The 20946-nt window shown below is 46.9% G+C and overlaps 1 protein-coding gene across 1 annotated transcript in view; it reads right to left on the reverse strand.

Moving 5' to 3' along the window:
* Positions 1 to 15410: 15410 nt before the first annotated feature.
* Positions 15411 to 20946, reverse strand: part of MTHFR (methylenetetrahydrofolate reductase (NAD(P)H)) — a 7958-nt gene continuing 2422 nt past the window's right edge. Inside the window, exons 5-12 of the mRNA XM_009581163.1 lie at positions 20882 to 20946; positions 20148 to 20398; positions 19256 to 19390; positions 18764 to 18944; positions 18185 to 18367; positions 16630 to 16731; positions 16261 to 16380; positions 15411 to 15716 (exon numbers count right to left, since the gene is read on the reverse strand). Of these exons, the coding sequence (XP_009579458.1) occupies positions 15519 to 15716; positions 16261 to 16380; positions 16630 to 16731; positions 18185 to 18367; positions 18764 to 18944; positions 19256 to 19390; positions 20148 to 20398; positions 20882 to 20946 (1235 nt within the window). The 3' untranslated portion in view covers positions 15411 to 15518. The remainder of the gene's footprint in view (positions 15717 to 16260; positions 16381 to 16629; positions 16732 to 18184; positions 18368 to 18763; positions 18945 to 19255; positions 19391 to 20147; positions 20399 to 20881) is intronic.

Below are 20946 nucleotides of genomic sequence, written 5' to 3' on the forward strand. Positions count from 1 at the left end.
GTGAATGTGAGCAGAGAAGGAAGGAGAAACAAATATTCTCACCAAAGCAGCTGGAGGAATTGGGAAGCTGATGCCAATCTTGACCAGTCTGAAGAACCTCCTGTGGAGAGGAGTGCCAAAGAACCACGGTGCTGTGAAGAAGGGAGCCAGACACAGGAACCTCTGTCCAGAGAGGTGAGGGTGCGCTCACTGTGTATCATCCTTGTTCACAGATACTACTTGTGCTTGTTTCTGCTTCTTGGTAGAGGTGCAGAGTTGAGGTACAACACTGATGAGGATGCTTGTCCTATATTTTTTTCTGGCACTGAATGGCCAGAATCTCCTCTCTTACGGCCCTGCTCCATCCCAACATACGCATCTTTCTGTCTCACATGCTTCTTCCTAAAGACCAGCTTGTTAACTTGGTTGTTCTTGGGAATGTAAACACCTGTTTATATTCTCTGGATCTACATGTAGAGGGAAAGCATTAAACTGGTTTTTTCTCTGTGCATAGTTGCAGGGCCCCTGAGATTTCAGTTTTATTGTGCTTTTCCATGTCTGAAGTGTGTAAGAGAGTTCACAGAGCAATGGTGGGGGCAGTGTCAAAGGCATCTGACATAATACACTACCTGAGGCAGCACTGTTTTGGTCTCCATCCAGAATGACTTGCCATGCTGGGCATAGACAAATTCTTCAACAGAGTAGAGTAGCGTCAATAATCATATGAGTTACTGTCTTTTGTCTGTTTGCAGGTCTTGGAGAAAAGCTTCTGGTCGTTGAAGGTGAATGAGCAAAGGTAAAAAGACTCTGTTTATGTGTGAGTGTGCTGGTAGTTAACAGGGGAGGAAAACTGCTGGAAAGTGACTAAGGAGCCATGTTCCTGGGAACGTTTGGTTTTAGGACTTAACCTACATTATTCTGCCATGATTGGCTCAGGGCTGCATCCATTTCTTTTCAAAGGGTTACCATCTAGAATGGAGCGTGCTCTAAAAAATAATTTCTGTATCTTTTAAGTTCTAGCTTCTAAATTCAACCTTGGTTGTTGCTGGCAATGAAAAAGCGTTGGTACCATGTATGCTACTTTTCAGTGCAGCAAATTCCGGCATGCTCACTGCATAGTTAGCGAAGATCAAGAATTGGGCTTATCCATGAGATGGGATTCAAATTTGTGACCTGTGGATAAGATGTGTGTGAGATTGCTACCAATTTAGCAACAGTGATACCTTAATTTGGTGTGAGGCTGCAGGTTTTTCACTCTTTAGGGAGAATTATTTGAAATACCTCTTTTCAGCTTGATGGCTGAACTCTGATTGCCACCTCCTGGCTGTGTTTAACTTTCCTTTCTGTTAACTGGAGCTCACTTTTGTTTTTTCTCTTTAAGTTTCCAGCACTTGTGTGACAGACAAATGCTAACTAGGTGTTTCCAAGCCTGGAGGGGACACGTCCTCTGGAAAGGGGCTGCAGCCAGGCAGCATTACAGATGGCAACTGCTTCGGAAGGGCCTTGGTGCTTTGCAGTGGGCTGTGCACCAGAGGAGGATGCGGCTGGAGGTAGCCCAGCAGAGACATGCCTCGTCTCTGCTAGCTGTCAGCTTCCGCAGGGTGAGGATGGGCTAGGGACAGTAGAAGTGGTGCCATGAGTCTTCTGTTGTGCAGTCAGAGAAGGCAGAAGTGCTATTTGGATAGGGAGGAGGAAGGGGTACCCTGTGTGATACTCAATGATACTCTTTTCCTGCAGTTTGTTCTAATCATGTGGTTTCTCCTTCAGTGGAAGGAAGCTGTGGCAAAACAGAGCAAGAAGCAAGCTCCGCAGTCTGAGCCATATTCTTATAGCCAGAATTCATCGGTGAGTTTTTTTGGAGTAGGAAGATTAGCAACTATGACAACCTCAGCTCAGCACCAGCTTACAGTAGGATACTCAAAGGAAGCTGAGGAGACTTGTAGGTAAGCTGAGAGCATTCTCTTTCTGTTGTCTTGGACAAGTGGAGGTTTAAAAACACAGGGAGGAATTTGTCTCAAATGGTGGGAAACTTGTTTCCAGGTCTTTGGATGTATTGCTGCAGATAAGCACTGCAAGAATTAGTAACTTGGTTTTAAGAACTAAACAATCCTATTCCAGAGCATCTGTGCACTAGTGTTTTCAGTCTGAGTGTCTGACAGAAATACTCCTGTACTGTATCTTGAGTTCAGCTATCTCCTGCGTACATGATACAGGTGTAAATGAGATTGGAGTGAGGCAATACTACAGTCTCTAGCAGGACAGTAGAGGTGTCAAAAGAATGTCTAGCAGGACAGTAGAGGTGTCAAAAGAAAAACCTTTTGTTGTGCGTTCTGATTCTGAAGGCAGAAGAACAAGTCCAGACAGAAAGAGAGAGCTACCTAGGGTTCTGGGTTCTGTTCTCTGAGTGCCTCTTTTGACAGATGGATGCTAAAGCATGCTTGTGACTCTTTCAGGGTGGAGGGAGGACTGTGGACGCAGCTTCATCGTAGGCAGAGAGGAGATGAGTTCTGCTGGAGAGCTCAAGCAATCAGAGACATGAGACGGCTAGCTGGTAAGCACACATTCCGTAGCCTTGCAGAGCTTGGAGGTAAACACTGTTCCATGATGTTTCTTGGTTTGTGTCTAGTTGTTGCTTTGACCGGACTCTTTCAGAACCTGAACCTGCAAATAGCTGGGCCAGTATCCGTGATGGTAGAGGGTGGCCCACTCACCATGTCATACACCTTTTGCCTTGTTCCTTGTATTAATTCAGGTGCAGCAGATGCTGTTGCTCCAGCAATGTGAGCTGTCTCCCTTAAGTGCCCTTTCTTAGACAGCTGGAGTTCAGCCAGGGAATGTTTGTTGGGTGACACTAAGTTGTTTGAAGTTCTTCTAAGTTACTTTTCTTCCTGTCAATCTCTTCCTGCCCTGCAACACAGCAGCTTTCAGACTGTGGCGCCTGCAGAAGGAGCTGCTGAGCAAAGAGGAAGCCAGGCTTTTGGAAGCCCGTGCTCTCCTGAAAAAGAAGCAGCTACGAAACATTTTCTGGGTGTGGCGTTCCCGATGCTTGGAAAGGGAACAGATTTTAGCACTGACAACTCGGATCCAAAGAAACTTGGTCTCTCGGTAAGTTGATGAGGTCTATTTTTCATGTGAAAAGTCTGTTCACTGTGAAAGTCCAAGGAATGACAGAGCCAACCCAGGCAGTGATGTGTTGTTCCATCTTAAAGCCATCTATTCTTTTGTTTTAAGAGTTAGTAAAGATGAAAGTAGAGATAGAAACATGAAAAGGAACTACTGTGGCCAGAGACGTTATGACTTGCCTCCTGTGCACTGCCAAAGCTTTTTGGTCCTGACCTTTGGTGTCCTGAAAGACCAAACCTGAAAGCACGCACTGTGCTGCTGTGCTCTAAGCAGGACAGTGACTTTTTAATGAAATAAACTAATAGAAGCTCAGAAGACGACAGCTTCTGTCTGTCTTTCCTGAACTAAACCCAGTCTCAGGAGGAGACACAAGCTTGTACACTCTCTTCACATGGTTTTCTATGTGGTTTTATTTTCCTTTGGTTTTCTTAGGTGCTTCAGTGCGTGGAAGGAGACTGTTGAGCAGAAGGCGCTTCACAGGTGCAACCTGTCCTGTCTCAGAGCAGTATCACTGAGGAAATACTTCCAGCAGTGGGTTCAGATGCTGCAGGTCAGAGAAGGCGATAAGCAGGCAACGGTGAACTTCTTCCTCCTACGATGGAGGCAGCATTATGGTGAGCAGCTTGGGGGCTATGCAGAATCTAAGATTTGGAGGTGCTTAGGCTCCTTCCTCCTCCTCTTATATGGTGAAAACCAGCTGAAAACAGCCTGATAACAGAGAGGCTCAGATGATACACGGTATGAACAAACCGAAGAGGGCAGAGGACTAGTTATTCTGGATGTGTCAGTGAAGCTACAGGGAGATTTGTTGCTCTGCTTCATAAACCTAGGAGAAAGTCTTAAACCTTGCTGAAAAGAAGCAGTGTGAGGGCTGGGCTGGGCTGAGTTTCTTAAGAATGCCTTCTGACAAACGTTGTCTTTGTCACTCTCTGTAACTGGTTAAGGACCAGTTATAAGCTCCGTAACTGACAAGACTGCGACAAAAAGGCATGAAGATCAACCATTGTGGACTGTAGAGAGGTGGTTTCCGGAGAAAACAGGCTACTGTCTTGATGACTTCTGCCAAAAGGTGAAGCTCCAGAGAGTATATCTGCTGTGGAAAGCAAGGCTGTGCGAGCATCACAGAGCTGAGTGAGTGAAGAAGAGCCAGTTCCTGGAGCCCTGCCTTCATTAGTAGTGTCCACTTGCCTTTTTGGTCCTTCTGGAAGAACCCCTTTTACCATCTATCATCCGTCATGTCTGTATTAGTGTTCCCCTCTGATATCCCTTTTCAGTCACTTTGCTGTCTCAATATATTCTGTCTCAGTTCTTTCTTTCAGGCTTTGGAGCAATGTAGACTCAGAAAAGCTCTGAAATTATGGCACCAAAAGTGTCTTATGCTGAAGACAATTGAACAAAGTCCTAAGCACTTGCACAGGACTGTCTATGAAGAACCTCTTGCCATGCAGTTTTCTGAGGACCTCTCAACATCTTCTGGCTTTGACAGCAGTGCTCCAGCTACTCTGACCTCTCAAAGCTCTTTGGAAAAGGTGAGCAGGTCTTGATTCACCCGGACTGCCCTGAGGTATTAAATTGCTGGGATTTTTCAGGGGAAAATTTCTGCTTTAACATGATACTGTCATCAGCAAACTGTGCTTAGTATTTAGGCATGAAGAGCACTGAGCCTGTAGGGTCCTGGAGTTTAATCACTGTAAAGTCACTTTTCTCTGTGCCCTTCCTGGTTCATCATTTAGTAATATGGGGAGGTGCTGAGCTAATGAGGTTCTCTTGTGCACTTGCTCCTGCTTGTGGCTGCAAGGTGGAAGGGATGAGGTACAAAGAGCCTCATCACTGAGAAAGTGCATATGCCCATTTCCCCTTTTCTCAATATAGAAATAACTGTATAACTATTCAGTATAGAAATAACTAGTATAGAAATAACTTTCCCGTGACCTCCAGAGCTGTACTTGCTAGCCTGCAGTTCCTTTGGATGCATCCTGGATTTCCCTGAATCCTTGCCAAAAAGAGGAGTAAATGGCATGGTCAGAACTGTTACCTAGGTGATTCCCTTGTGAGGACACTTACCTCAGAGCATGTTCTTCCCTCCGTACCTGTAGGAATACAGTTTTAGTGACAGCAGCCAGCAGAGCTTCTCCTCCATTCTGACTGCTGAGGATGTCACACACGTGCCGTATTATAGTTCTTTCCTGCAACTACACCAATGCGCAGAGCTGCCAGCTGAGCTGGGTGGGGAGCTGTCCTTGCAGGCCTCCTTTCCTCCACGGAGTACTGGATCTGGGTGAGTTGCAGACTGGTTCCTTGGGACGCTGGTAGCTGTGGCCCCTTGTTTGGTCTGGCTGAATTCCTTCCTTCTGGCTAGTTCCTCATGTCATCTCACAGCATCTTTCTGGATACTTTATCCTCTTCTTTCTTTCCCTTTTCCCCTGACACTTTCGTCTTGCAGAAGAAATTGGTTTGTGGGAGGTCAGTTACAGTCTTTGGCACTGCAGAGTCCAGACAAGAACATCCAGCCTCTCACCAGTTACTCTACATGGGAAGAGGTAAGGCTGAAAAGCAGTGCAATGCATGTAAACGTACAAGTGTTTTCGGCATAGCCCAATTTAGCGAAGAGCCTTTGAGTTTCAGTATCAGCATATGGAAGGTCTCACTGCTGTTCTTTGTTCTTCTCTCTTCTCTCTCAGACAGAAGGTTTGGGAGATTGAGGCGTTTCTCAGGGTAGCTCTTCCCTGCCATTTGCCAGCTGAGTTGGAAATTGGCCATGTGTCAAGGATGTAAAAGGGATGTGTTAGACCCTCATGTCTGGGTGTTCATGTGGTGTGTGTGGGTTAGCAACAGGGGATTAGGCAATCATAGAAGTCACAGCAGCAAGGAGAAAGAGCTGAGCTGCGTGCAGTGACTGTGTTACAGGAGCAGTTCAAGGCCCTTTTTTTGCTTTTCTGGATTACAGGACTGCAGTTCTGACAAGGAGGTGAAGAGTTGCTGGCACCAAGCAGAGAAATGCTGCCTGCAGAGGTACTTCATTGTCTGGTCAGCTCAGACTCAGCAACTTGTAAAGGCCCAGCAGTACTGCAGGCTCATTCAGCTGTCTCGGTAGGTATTGTGGTTTCCAGAAGTTTCCTAAAGCTGTCTGTTTTGAAGCTCTACGCTTGCTTTTAAAAAAAAATTCTTCTTCTAGCTATCTTTTTCTGTCTCCAGTAGGAGTTTTGCAGCTCATTATTTTGGTTTTTTTCTGCTTCAAAATTATTTTATCTGAACACAATAATTTCTGGTTTGATGGGATGCCTCACAAATTAGAGGAAGCCCAGCGCTGCTGATAATAAGCCCTTGTAACTTCCTGTCCACTGAACTGGCCTTGCTCTCAACTCAGTCGGAAGTTGAAGACAACAACAGGCTTGGCACAGCCAGGACAGATCACCTTACTCCCAACAACTTGCCCTGTCCATCATTTCCCCTGACATTAATGGGGAAAGGATGTTAACAGATCAGATGTATTTCCTAAACTCCCTCACGTGTATGTTTATTGTTAAGATTTCAGTTACAAGGGTGTGAATCTGTGTGAGTTGCTTCTAAGTTGGTCCAATGACCTTTGTCTTTCTCAGAGCCTTTCTCAGCTGGCGCCACTGGGTTGTGGAAAATAAGAACCGAAAAGCAGCAGCAGCACTAAAACGTCGAATTCATTGCTGCCAGATAGCTTTCAGCCTGTGGAAGAAGAGACTGGCCCAGAAAGTGGAAGCTGACCAGAGATTCAGGTGTCACATTCACCGGATGACTGCTGATGCTCTGTGGCGCTGGCATTCCTACTGGCAAAGTGAGTTACCATATCCTACAGCAGCACTTGCGTCTGTAGGAGAGGGATGCTGTGGGAATGGTTGGGATGGAGAAAGTCCCGCTTCTGGTTGTAACTCTGTGCACTGCTGCTCTGGAATGGCACATACTAGTCCAGGGGTCGGTGTCTGTGTCACTGTCTTCTTGTGGTTACAAGCAGGACACGTGCCCTGCTGTTTTGTAGTGCTTTATGCTAGGTGAGATGCTCCTTTGTTAGCTGATTGGAAAAAGGGTGGATCTCACTTTACCTGCACTACCGAAGGCGTGTTCAAGCAGTGCATTTTAGCAGCTGGGGAGTTAAATAGAGTTCAGATGCAGCATTCCCAGCTTGAACATGTCTTCTCAGACCCAACAGTCAGGCTTTGCTTCGGTGGGAGCAGGGTGTATCTTTTGGGGATGCTTAACAGTCCTGATCCTGTCCCTCAAGGGATTCCAAGTGCTTTAAGTGCTAACTACTTACACTGTGCCAAGGAAGGAACACTCCCGATTTTTGATGGAAAACTGCCTTGCAGATGAGAGTGGAAATGATCTGTGATCCCTTGCTTGGGGAAGGGCAGGAAAAAAAAAAAAGGTCATCTGACTGCCTTGCAGACAAAAGAACTACGAGGTGAATTGAAAAGTCTCTTCAGCTGCTAAAGAGAGGACAGGAAATCTTAGGAAGTCTGGTCCCATTTGGTATTTGCAGCAGATGTATTCTCTGCTCTTGTCTGGACTCTGTGATGGAAAAAAAATCCTTGGGCTCAGCTCAGCAAGCTCTTGTATTCTCTCACAGGGAATCGTGCTGTGAGAGAGCTGCAGCAGCAATGGGCTCAGCACAGCTGCCAGGAGAAGAAGAGGTTGGTCCTGCGGACATGGTATTGCCAAACAAGGAAGCAGAAATATGCTGCTTTATTCTGGGAACGTCTTCTCCTGCACAGGTTTGTTTCCTGCCCTCAAAGCATTTCTGAGGGAAGCTTTGAGTGAAGAGCAATTTATGTAGTAGAGAATCCAATGTATTCAGACCAAAGCTTGGGTACAGCTAACTTGTGTGTAAATGGAGCTTCTGTAGGAGTGCTTCCCTGGGGCTGCTCCTACATTAAGGGGTCTGTTACCCATAGCCTCACACTCCCCATCTCGTTCTTCTCGTTCAGAACTTCTTTTCTTTCCAGAACTTCTGTTCAGTCTTAGTTATGCAGCATGGTATTTGTAAACTAAGCAAGGGGGATGCAAACAAATTTGTGTAGTTCAAAAAAGTGAAAGCCTTGTTTCCACTCAAATTATTCAGTATTTGCTAAAAGGAATACTGGGCAGAGGTCTTACAGAGATCTGATGTTTACAAACCTGAATCTTTTAGATTCTGGACACAGCGTGTTGATTTTAATTTAAACTAATGTGAAAAATTGAGTCTTACGTTATGGTGCAGATCCTGAAAACACAAGAATTTAATCTGAAGAGCAAGGTGTCTGCTGCCAATCATTAACAACTTCTTTTCTCTCTTAGCTGTTGTTCAGTGGCTTTCTTGTTGAAATCTGTTTTGTTTGTGGTTTATGTTGTGTGAGGCTACTGTGTGCCTGAAATGCAGCCAGGTGTCCAGCTGCAGTGAACCAGGAATCGTTCAGGTGGTTCTCTTTGAGATAATTCAGGAGGATAAGAATGAATAAGATTACTTATGCCAAGGATTCATTTAAGGCATGAGAGTTGTATGTTTGGTCCTAGCAGACTTCCTTTTGAATTGCAGGTTCAGGCTGAGAGGAGACAAAGATCTGCAGAGGAAGGAGCAACTAAAAACCCAGTAAAACCTTAGTGGCTGTGATGCTTAGGCTCTGCACTCACCCCCACGCAATTGAATTTTCTTCTGCAAATCAACTGTGTGGTGGCACCCTAGTGGGAAGTGTGTTTGAGAGAAGTCCTTAATGTTCCTCCTTCCTGTAGAGTGTGTCTCCACCATTAATCTTCCTTCTGAGTTCTCCTTTGATGAGAGAAAGCTTCTAATTTCTCACCTGGATATGGTACAGGCTGAGCCCTGTCTCTTCTGAGGGGGGCATTTTTCATGCTAGGATAACCTGCAATAGAATCTCTTTATCTTCAGACAAGCCTGCCAGGCAGAGGATATTTACACCTCTGCCCTATGGTGCAGTGGGGTGATTTGCATAATGAAAGTCCAAGTGGAACAAGGAACCGAAAGGATAAGCCAGGAGTTAAAAGCAGATTGGGTTCTGGGGTAGCAGACGAAGACAGGCCTCCTGTGCATCAGCCTGCAAGATATAGAGAGATTATTGCGGGTGCGGATTTACAGTGCTATTAATAGTAACTCCTATAAACGTTGATATTTTTCCGAATAAAATTGTCTCCATAAAGATGCTGTATTATTCTAGTTGTACATCCCATGTACGCAGGCCCTTAGTTTGTGACAGCCAAGAAAAAAATTAAAATCTGAATCTGGACAAGGTGCTGTCTTAAATCCAGCTTGCTTCTGCAGCAAGCAGACTTAAGGAGTCTGCTGGGTTCCATGCTGAAGGAGATTTTAGCAGTTTTATTCTCATCCCATAAGGAAAAAGCCTTCCTCAAGCATCATCCTAAAGGTCAGCTGCTGGCACAGAGAAAGATTGAAGACTGACTAATTTAATTCCTTTCTTTTTTTGAGGGATCCACTATGTGTAGTGGCAGGGCTAGGAAAAGTATTCGTTTTGTAGGCAAAGGAAAAACATAGTATAACATTGCATTCAGTTTGCAGAGGCCTTTGAAGAGAAGGAAATGCTAAAATGGCCAGAAGGAAGCAGATATACTCCGGGGCTTTGAGGATTTGAGAGGTAACAGTGCTGGGAATCTGAAGTAAAATGAGGGCAAGTTTTTAGTAGAAAGAAACTGTAGTAAGGAATCTGAACTTACACCTCCCAAAGACAAGGCACTGGAAAAATAAGTAACACTGAGAAAGACATATAAATATTGACTGCAGAAGGAATAATAGGAACAGCTTTTTTCTTTTTGAATACTCATTTGCTTGCTTTGACCACTTACATGTGACACTGCAGGGTGGGGTGAGAGGGTGGAATTTGGTCTATAGCCTGTTTGGTGCTGACACGGAAATGTGACTTCAGGCATCTGCTGCTTTTCTGGTCTTGTATTGTTTTTCAGGTGCCTAGTTACCTGGGCCCAGGTCACTGCTTGTAGACTGAGGCAGCACGAAGCCCTCTCTTGTTTTAAAAGGGTCAGAGAGCACCGTCTCCTACTTGTGAGCTTTACTGAGTGGAGGGTAAAATTCTTGAGAGCTGAACGGTGGGTGCTGGGAGAGAGAAACCACAAGTGGCAGGGACCCTCTCAGGGTAAAGCCTGTCACCGCTGGCGATTGGCCTCAAGAGGACAGCAAGCCCTGCGCCTAGGATCTGTGGCTACCGTAAAACAGGTAAGAAAAAATGAAGGTCCCTATGAGACAGTTATTCTTAACTGCCTGTTCTCACGTGAAGACCCCAGTTGGGTCACTAGGCACTGAGATACAGCGACAGGCTTGTGTAAAAACCTGGTTTGACTTGTGGTGACTGCTTAGTCCCTGCCTTGAAATTCTTTACTGACCGTACACACAACTTCATCGCCATAATCTGGCACTGATTGCAGCAACCATCTGGAGCACAGCAAAAAGGAATGGGGACATTTTGATCAGAGAGACGAGAGCACTCCTTCCTCTCTGCTCAAAGATGAGATGGGATAATCACTGTCCCTGCAGAGCGGAGCGAGCTTTCAGAGTTGCAACTTTTTTCAAAAGACTCACAGCTAGCAAACCACAAAGAGGTTGATTGATTTGGAAGGGCTGAGTCAGTCCTGCTGGGATCTCATCTGTGCAGCTTCCAGCCTGGGGTCTAGCATATTAAACTACCTGCAGGGATATGAACATAAATGTATCTCTAAGGCTAGTTCGTGTGTGTGCTGTCTGTGCACATTGTGTTTAGTCTTGGCTGCAGCTGTGTTATTTCTGTTTGCAGGCCTGCAACTACTGGACAAAAGCAGCTGCCTTTTCCCAGTGCTCACGGCAGTGCAGTACCCTGATAGGTGCTAGGAAGAGCAGGAAGATGTCTCTGTCTTGGTCCATGAGTAAGAAGATGCCCCCTCCTCTCTTCCTTTCATGGGGCCATGTGGGGAGTGTGAGTGAGGAGGGAAGGGGAGCAGTGTTTGCCAGCCAGATGACTGGGATTCCTCTGTGGAGTAGGTGCTCGTGGCAGTCAAACTCTGACTGTGGGTTGTTTCTGTGCTCAGGAGCCAAAGGACTAAGGGCTCATGGCAGCTGTGATCTCTCCCTCTCTAGCTCCAAGGTTAGCTCCTGTGTGATTCCTCTTTTCTTTCCTAGAAAGCAGAAGACAGCAGCTTCTTGAGCTTTTTCCCAGTGCCATTTGCCGCTGGCTGGTGATCTACAGAAACCAAAACAGGGCTGAAAAGCTGCTGCTCCCTCACCTGGTAGAGAGACCTGGTCTGGTAGGACCCTCTCCTGCACATGCAAGGATCCAGGAGAACAAAGCAGAGGTGGACTCGGAGGAGTGGAATGAGAAGTGGCTTGGGTAAGTGGGGTGGAGGGCTCTGGGCTTCCTCTCATTTGCCGCTGGCTGGTGATCTACAGAAACCAAAACAGGGCTGAAAAGCTGCTGCTCCCTCACCTGGTAGAGAGACCTGGTCTGGTAGGACCCTCTCCTGCACATGCAAGGATCCAGGAGAACAAAGCAGAGGTGGACTCGGAGGAGTGGAATGAGAAGTGGCTTGGGTAAGTGGGGTGGAGGGCTCTGGGCTTCCTCTTGTTGCTGCCATCAGGGAAGGACTCCCTTGTGGGGCTGTTGGGCTGATAAAGTTTATATTCCCCCTTGCCTATAGGAGGAAGTATCTGAGGTGGTGGCATCACACGGTGATACTTCGCCAGTGCCAGCGTGACAGGAGACTGCGCTATCTGGCAACGGGATGGCATCAGTGGAAAGAAGCCAGCAGGGTGGTGATACTGGCTCAGGTGTTGGTGAGTGTCTGGTACTACTACCAGGGTGGCAGTCATGGGTGTTACTGGGCAAGGCTGCTCTGCTTGCAGCCTCACATACATCCTGGGAGATGAGACCCGGGGATTTAACAAGTACCAGAGTGCACCAGAAATCCTGGTTTGCTGCTGTGGCTACTTTTTCCATCTTTCTCTTTGAAATGGCAGCATGGCAGACTGGCATATCCACATATTTAGTTGTGCTTTGTTCCATCTTACAGATGGGAAGCTGAGGCAGGGCGATTTGTATAGATTGTCTGTAGCTTGTGCAAAAAGTTCACAGCAAGTATTACAATCTGTGTCCTTATCTCTGTTCCTGATACATCCCTTTGGTGTCCACGGCCTACCAAGGGCTGTCATTTGGCCTCCCCTTCTGCTCACGCCCTAGCCATCTATGGAACAAACCCATGTTCTGTCTGGCTTCCTGGTCAGATGTGCTCTGACCTGCCCATGGGACAAGAGGACGCATGTATAGCGAGCGCATCCATTGTTACTGAGGAGCTGTGCTGGAGCACTGATGGGGCTCCCTTTCCCTAGGGTACTGTGACTTAATTAGCCACAGTATTTGCAGGAGGCAGTAGTTCAGCAAGAGTTTTGTTAGTATTCAGCTTTGTTTGTTACCAATGCAAAGTCATTCAAGAGAGACCCAGGAAAGCAACTGGAAGCAAGGTGGGACTAGAGGGAAGTGAGGTAGTTTGCCTGCCAGAGCCCAACTAATCTGTGCACTGCCTCTTTTCCTGACAGGACCAGCAGCGGCTGATAGAAAAGGCCTGGAGGGTGTGGAGACGACGACATTTGCAAAGCTGTGTGGTGCAGAATTTTTTGGAGGAGGAAGCCAGGAGCCTACTATCTCAGGTAAGCATTTATGACTGCTTTAATTCTTTGGACCTCAGTGGACCAAAAAGCACCCCAAAGGGACAACTGGTGCTCCCTGTATCTCTCTCACTGCGCAAAGCACTTGCTTAGGAAGAAGGGAATGCGACTTGCCCATAACAAAGGGAAATAGCTTCCAGCTTTGTATGGGTTCATCTTTGGGTGTTTTTCAAAGCTTTGTGTCAGCAGTCAATTTCCCTGACGTGTGCTCCCTTCCCCAGCGTTATCAGAGATGTTAATCCACTAATCCCCTGCCTCTCAAGAGCCCACTCAGGGAAGAAACAAGCTCCACACTAGTGCAGGACGACTGTGCACCCAGGGGCAGGCAAATTGCTGTAAATTTGAGTGAGCAGGTAAAGCCTTAGAGCTCAAATAGCCAGTTCGCTCCTATGCCTGCCTCCCAAAGATCCATGCAGGATTAGGTCCTCCTTTAACGAGATGTTAGCAAGTACTGAAATTAGAGGGCAGAGGGGGCATTGGTCTTTTTTCTCACATTGATTTGTACTCTGCACTTCACTTATTTGCCATAGAAACATAGGGGAGACAGGGAAGGGCTCTGAATGAATGCTGAGGCAGTTGGCATAGCCATTGCTAGAGGAAAAGCTTTGTTTATAGGTACTGTGAGGGTGGCTGCAACCCCTCAAGGGTAACCCGAGTATTTGATTTGTCCACTTTACTATTTAAGGCCTTTGGAAGGTGGCGCCAGCTAACAGCATTCCAGCTCAAGGACAAAGGATGCTGCTGAATGGTGGGGGGCCTGCCTGCAGCTGCTGCTCATTTCAGGACACGTGGAGGATACAGCTGGCTGTCACAACAAAGAGCTGGTCCTGCGCAATGAAGAAAGCGAACGCTCTGTTCACGTGATAAAAGCAATGCTGCAGGCCAGAAGCATGATAGCCAAAGGACAACCAGGAAGATATGGTACCTAGTGAAAGGTCCTCTTTAAAGGACTGATATCCTACCTCTGTAGAGCACAAATTGAGAAGTTATTCCCTTTTGTTGTGAGGTTGCATTCCCTTCTCCTCTGGACCCTGATTTTGCTGAAGTTCTGATTAAAGGTCAAAAAACCACCTTATAGGCTCTCCCTTTACTCAGTGTTTTTTCCTGGACAGGAGTTTAGTGTCATGCAGGGGAGTAAGCAAATACATCCATCTTAGAGATGAGCAGGAGTCTGCATGCGCAAACGCTACATCCTGTTGATTCCAAAGTCTGGACTGTCCTTAGTAGGTGTGAACACAGGTCTTTATTTTTAGATTTGGCTTTTCCCCTGGGGCAGATTCCCACGTGGCTCCCACCTCCTTCCCGTCTAGGTCCATCAGCTCTTCATTAAGCCTTTCAGTGGGTGGCCAACCTCTTGACTGCTTCCTGCTGGTTCCTTTCTGTGCTGAATGGGCTAGGGATGAAGAAACCTGCTGGGAACAGCTGAGCACCAAAAGCTTTGCCGAGGCAAGACAGGCGTGTCTGACCCCCAACCTTCCCATTACTTGCTTCTGTGATTGATGCCCTGTAATTACCCTGGATATATGAGCCCAGTCTCAGACAGCTGTAATGAGAGGGTCTGAAGAATCTGGAAAAGGCTTTTCTTCCTTGCTTGTTTGAAAGAGATGCTCACAGCGTGGCAGGGATCTCAAAATCCCACTGGGAACTGCCCCAAGGTCTTGTTTTCCTAGCCTGCGGTAGCTTTGCAGGATTGTTAAGTACACAAAGCAGCCTCTGTAGCTCCCCCAACCCCTTATTTCAATGCTGTGGGGCCTAAGGCTGTTAAGAGTCATTAGGTCGGGAAAGGTAGGCTATCTTCCCTACAGGCACTGGAAAAGGACCACTACAACTCCTCTGTCCTTGCAGAACTGAGTCAAAGGTTGTAGCTGGTTGCTTTTGGTAAATTCTAGGATTTAAGCTTTCTTTGCTCTACCATGGAGCTTTGTCTGTAATTTACTTAGGGCATGTGTTGAAAGTGAAGGCAGAACTGCCCCATAAACAATTGGTTTTCGTAAAACTTTCCCTTGTGCCAGGCTGATTAGTTTGCAAATAACATGAGTCTTTGCTATTTACAAGAGTATGGCCTAGTACAAGAGGCATTTGTATTTGTGTATTTTATTGTACTTAATTTAAGAAATAGAGCAATTCCTACTCAGTCTCATCCAGAAGTGAAATTCACATATTCCTATTAAAAAGAAAACAGGAAATACAATAAAAGGAGAAAAGTTAGGGAGAAAATTTGAACCACCTTCTGGAGTGAGTGCAAAAGAGAGCTTGATATGATCATTTATGAAGAAATACATCTTAGGAGTGCAATGTAAAAGCAACTTGAGCTTCTTTTCAGGGTTGGTAATTGCTGAAATAGTCTCCTTGCATAGGCACTGGTGACAGGAGTGTTTCTGTCCCCAAGGCACCATTTCTGGCACTGAGCTTTATCACATTGATGCACAAGAGTTCTCCTGTTACTGTAATCAACATAGCCATGATTAGCACCTCTTAATCCTGCAGAGCTGGCCTTCAAGCTCAGTCTAGAGCCTCAGCTCAGAGGTTCAGGTAGTTGTGGCTATTGTTCAGTGAGAAGGGGTCAGGGAGCCTTTGTGTTGGGGATAGAAGAGCATGTAGTGTGGGTCGATCAGAGCGCTAGCTTGGTCACTGGGTTTAGGAGTGCATGGTCCACCATCAGCACAGGAGCTGCTTTTTCTCTCCCCACAGTCAGCAGACGGAAGGAGGAAGTAAGGGGTTAGAAGAGGAATTTTCACTGCTGAGTCGGAGAGTTCAACAGCTCAAAAGTATCATCCACAACCTGCCAGAGGCAGTTTTCAAGTGGGAAGTCATTGTCCACCAGGTTGACCAAGTAGTAGTTGTCATGGATGTACTGGATGATCATGCGAGAGGGTGACTCCTCTTCATAGAGCTTGGCCCATTGCTCGATCCACAGTGCAAAGGCCTCATCCTGCCAAGGGGGGGAAAAAAAAAAGTTTGTAGTGGTGTAATGCACATGTTAAAGAGCTGCATTTTCATACTGTATCATTTAGGACAACCAGTGTCACACATGCCTAGCCAGCCTGTGGCCTGTTTCTTCTCAGTAAAAATTGCAAGAGCTGGGCAAGGAGCCTCGTGCTTTCCAGTCAGTGGGAAGTGCCCTGAACACAACTGTTCAGAGCTGAAAGCAGACACATTTGCAGTAAAATGGCTCAATGCTGCCCCTGTGTGTGTAAGAGGGGAGGGAGAGCTACTGCCCAGAGCTCTGGGGGCCAGGACAGTGACCATGGTAGCTCCCAAGCCTCCTGCTACTGGGCGCTTGGTGTCTGTGAAGAGCTCTTGCCGGAGCAAAGTTCTCCTCACACTAAGGGAGCTGGAGGAGCAACATCTGGACCTCTGCAAGCTAATATCACAACAGTACTCAATTGCGAGAAGTGTCACAGACTAAAAACAAACCAGATACTCTGAACTTCCAGGACTTCCCAGCAACGTATCCGGCAGGAGGGAGGACTCACCTTCCAGGAGAGGAAGCTTACAGGATCCACTACAGTGGGCTGGATGATCTCTCTGCCTGGGAAGATGCCCCAGGTGACAGCATTGGGTTGCAGATCGGGAGCATTGGTGATATTCTGGCCCTGCCAAAGGAAGGAAAACCTTTCTCAGGCAACTGCTGGAGGAGGGATTCAGTGAGTTGGAACAAGTACATTTACTCTCTCCTTGTTAAGAGATCAGACAGCTGCTGCACATCACAGCTGACTTGCTTCACTTTCCCTTCCCTTCATCAGCCTTCATGTCCCACTTTGTTCATAGTGATTTCTGAACCTTTGATATTTGTCTCTCTCCCAAGGTGATGAAAGGAAAGCGTCCTGTAAACAACAGCCTACCTTGACATTGACAATGTGGTAGTTCACTCGCAACTCATACTTCTTCAGCACTTTGAGCAGTGCCGTGACAATCTCACTGGAGGTGAAGAACTCTAGGTATGCCTACAGGGAGGGATGGGGAAGGGGAAAGAGAGTAAGAGCCTTAACTCATGGCAGGGCTGGGACAAATACAGGCAACGAAGAGGACAGCTATAGAGTCTGGGCTGCTTGGAAACCAGGCAGCCTAAGACTTGTCTGTTCCCAGAAACATGTACTACAGAGGAGGCTTGAGCAAAAGGCAGAGCAAATTACTAAAAGAGCTGGGGGGGGGCGGGGAAATGAAAAAAAATTGGTGAGAGCAGAAGTAAGAGCTGAGGAGCAGCCAGCTCAGGAAAGCTACACGCTTGCTGATTTGCACCCATGTAAGCAGACAGGCTGGAATAAGCTCCAGACAGCGTAACCACAACTGCTGTGCCTGCGAAGCAGTCTGTGCCAGACAGAGTAGAGTGCTTGGAAGAGGCCTGAGCTTGACCTCTGTTCTACATGGTACCCTATGAACAGCAGTGTCCTGCCAAGGCAGCCCAGTCTGGTGGGAGCAGAAGTCAGGGGTCTCAGCTGGGCTCTTCCAAGCACCCTACCATGCTCTGTCCTCATCTTTTGTTCACAATTCTCCCTGTGTGCTTATACAACCTAATTCTGTACTTCCTCCATCTACTGCAGCTCTGTGCTTGGCTGCTCCCAACAATGCTTCCCCTCCCCCCATTTCCTGGCTATTGTGTGAGATGATGGATTTCCCATTACCTCGGGGGAATTTCTTCCTTTGAAAACATAACTGCATTTGCCATCTGCTTGTCTCATGGCTTTAGCGGTTTGGATCCCTTTTGAACAAGGCTGCTTTGTTTCCTAGTATGAGCCACTTGCTTGGCATTTACCTTGATGGGAGATTCCTATCACAGCCATTTGTGGCAAGGCTCTAGGGCCTGAAAATGCACGACAGTAGGAGGCAGGCATGGCAGAGAAGACTGCTTGCAGGCCAGAGAAGGAACCTGGCAGCTGTCTGAACAGCGCAGCAGCAGTGCTGTGAGATGGGGCCAACTGGTGGAGAACTCTGCCTTAAAGAAGGACAGATAGGGGAATTTTTAAATGCGCAGTTATTACCATGAGAAGCTGGGTGGTACGACCTCATTGATTCCCATTTTATGAAAAACCTAGGTGCTTCCTGCATCACTGAATGGGATCAGATGCAGTGGGCAGGCACATGTTTGTATCAAACTTCATAGCCCTGCTCTAGAAAGAGGTTACCAATAATTACTTGCTGAGAGTAAAAACAAGAAACTCTATAGATGTTCAATAGACCTTTTGAGGTGGGGGAAAACAGCTATGAAGTAAGCCATAGAGATGACATCATAGTCTGTCTCTTAAGACACTAAAGGAGCTTTGCCTCATCTAAGCAAGAAGGCATTAAGATAAGGAGCAGGCAGAAGGATTACCTGGGTGAAAGCCAAGGACCTCCCTACCTGACAGAGACCAAACTGGGTCATAACTCTTTGCTGCCTAGCCCAGAGTAGTGCAGTACCTTTTGGAAAACATAACCCCCACTGGGCCCCCAGCCTACAATGGGGTCTGTGGATGGTTTGCCATTGATGTTTGGCTGGGAGTTGATGGTCAGGATTCCTCGTCTGTTAACCTTCTCCAGCTGCTCTTTCAGAAGGTTGGTTTCAGTAGCAAGAGGGTCATCGTTCCAAGGCATACACGTAACCTACCATGAGGAGAAAGGATGGCTCACAATGGATGTAACAACCCTTTGGTTATCATCTGAATGTTGAAGGAACTCAGAAGTGTCCTAATGGTCTCAAACACAGCTGCTTCAGGAGAAAATTCCCGTTTGGTTTGGTTCAAGGGCCAGAATATCCTCAACTCAAAGGATGACTGCTGAAGTCTATCAGTACTGGTCCTGTCATACTGTAGCAGCTCTCCTTTTATGTTGAGCCCTAGCTGTGGCTGCTGAATTCCCTTCAGCCACTGTATCAGCAAGTCCTTTTGGATAGGGAAGTGCCAATTCTTGTTTAGAAGAGCTATGTAGTACCAGGAGCAAGAGGAAATATGCGCTACTGTCTGTGCCACACTGACCATCCCTTCCTGGGCCATCACTCACCTTGTGCCCATTCTTGTTGGGTTCTCCGGTGATGTAACATGTGAACACCTCAAAGACGCTTTCCTCACCAGTCAGCTCTTCTCCCCACATCTTCAAGAGCTCCTCACGGGGAGACTTGCTCTTCAGGTAGAAGAGGTAATAGTCCTTCAGTTCCCCAAAGGCTGGAGAGGAGGAGTTACCCCTGTAAGGGGAGCAGACACAGGATTAACAGGCCACTGAGGAAGAAGAGCTGATTTGGTGATGCAGGAAGACAGCCACCCAGGAAGAGAAGCATCCAACAAAATCCACCTAGAGACCAAAAGCCTCAACGTCTTGGTGCCGTTCTCCTCACCTCATTCAAATCCAAGCAACTGGGGACCACTTTGTTAAGAAGCCACCTGTTCTGTCAAGCCCAGAGTGTGCCCAGGACACCCACCAATGACAGAGACCAACTGTGGAGCAGGCTTTCATACCACACCTCCACCTCACTACCATTGCAGGCTGACAGCTTACCATCGGCCATTGGGGAAATCATCCCATTCTTGAGTTCGATAGATGTAACTCTTTGGCCTAGAGGCCCAGAAGATTGGCCGAACATCTTCAACTCTTCTCTTGGGGTGAGCGCTGACTGCCCAGGGCAGAGGCCGCCTGCATGGGAGGAACAGACATTAACACAGTTCCTCTGCTGACTTTCCACTAGAGGCTGGAAGCCCTTCCCCTGGAGAACTTTGCCTCTGAGGAGAGCAAGTAACAGGGACTGAGAAGAGTTCTATTTCTCGAGAAGTAGGACAGAAAACTCTTCTTTTAGGCAAAAATCTTTTCCCACTCAGTTCCCTCACAGGATGCTCAGTAGGTGTCTATTAAATCGTTAAGTACAGGACTGACCCCTGAAATTGGATGAGGTAAGGGAAAAGCACTGTGTGAAGCTATTTTTAACAAGAAAAAAAAACAGCTATCCATTTTCTTTTGCTTCCTCTTGTCTATGCTGAAGCCCACGGACTCGGAGAGAAATCCACATTCCCTTTATCAGTTGCAGAGAACCCTAGAAATCCACAGTGGGAGCTTACCTAGCACCTAGCCTGTAAGAGGGGCTGTGACAGACCCCAAAAAACGTGTTTCTTCCAAGTGGTAGCTCTAAGAGTTGAGGTTTTTAAAGTCCCAGAACAGGCTACTTCAAAGCCACTCGACTAAAACAAATTCCTCCTTCAGCTGTCCCCTCTATTCCTCCCAGCTTTTGTCAGAGACCTGCAGGAAGGGTGAACTTTTAAATGCAGAAAGGTGCTAAAAAAAAAAAAAAAGAACAAAGCAGCAGAGGAGAGGTGCCAACCCATCCATTGCTTGAGCCTTCAGTAGATGGGATGGATTTGTGTGGAAGAGGAACTAACAGAAGCCAGCATATTCTCACCTGGGGTCCTCCTTCCATATGCCCAGGCGCTTAAGGACTTCGGTAGTAGCCACTTCCCGATTGAGGGTGTAAAAGTGGAGCCCATGCACCATGCCGCTATCCAACAGCTCCCGGCACATGGACACTGCCAGCTCCACCCCATAGTTCCGGATAGCTGCATCATTGTCCTTGATGGGTTCAATCACATCTTTGATTTCTTGAGGCACTTCCAGCTTGGAGAGCTTCACCAGCTGGCGCAGGGAGTGGTAACCCTGGATGAGGATGCAGGGGATTTTCATTTTTCCAAGGCCCTTTTTTGACATCCCAGTATCACAGGTACTTGATCTTGATTTTGTGGCAGGAGATTTAGAATTGGGGCTCCTGGATTCTACTCCCAGGCCCCATTTCTAGGATGGTAATGCAGTCCTGATCATGTCACTTTAGGTGATTTCTTCCCATTTCTTTACTTGTTGCCTGAGCCCAGCATGCTCGCAGTGATGACTAACACCTTAGGACTGGTAGACCATTGTCCTTTATATCCCTTTTTGCCATATGGGCACAGAAAAGCTTTTAAGCTTATTATTACATGCCTAAGAGTTTAATTTGGCAAACCACCTACAGATTTATCACATGTTTAGCACCCTCACTCCACTTCTTGTGGAAGATATTTACAGATCTCTCTCAGGCCCTGACCCACAAACACCTAATATCCTGGATCCTTATTCCCTCCCCAAACCAGAATTACTGGATTTCACCTGTATGGGGAAGATGCCAGGAATAATGGGGCAGGTGATGCCAATGGCTTTACAGTCCTTCATGA

This window comes from Fulmarus glacialis, unplaced genomic scaffold (assembly GCF_000690835.1).
Source record: "Fulmarus glacialis isolate BGI_N327 unplaced genomic scaffold, ASM69083v1 scaffold22737, whole genome shotgun sequence".
Taxonomy (NCBI): Eukaryota; Metazoa; Chordata; class Aves; order Procellariiformes; family Procellariidae; genus Fulmarus; species Fulmarus glacialis.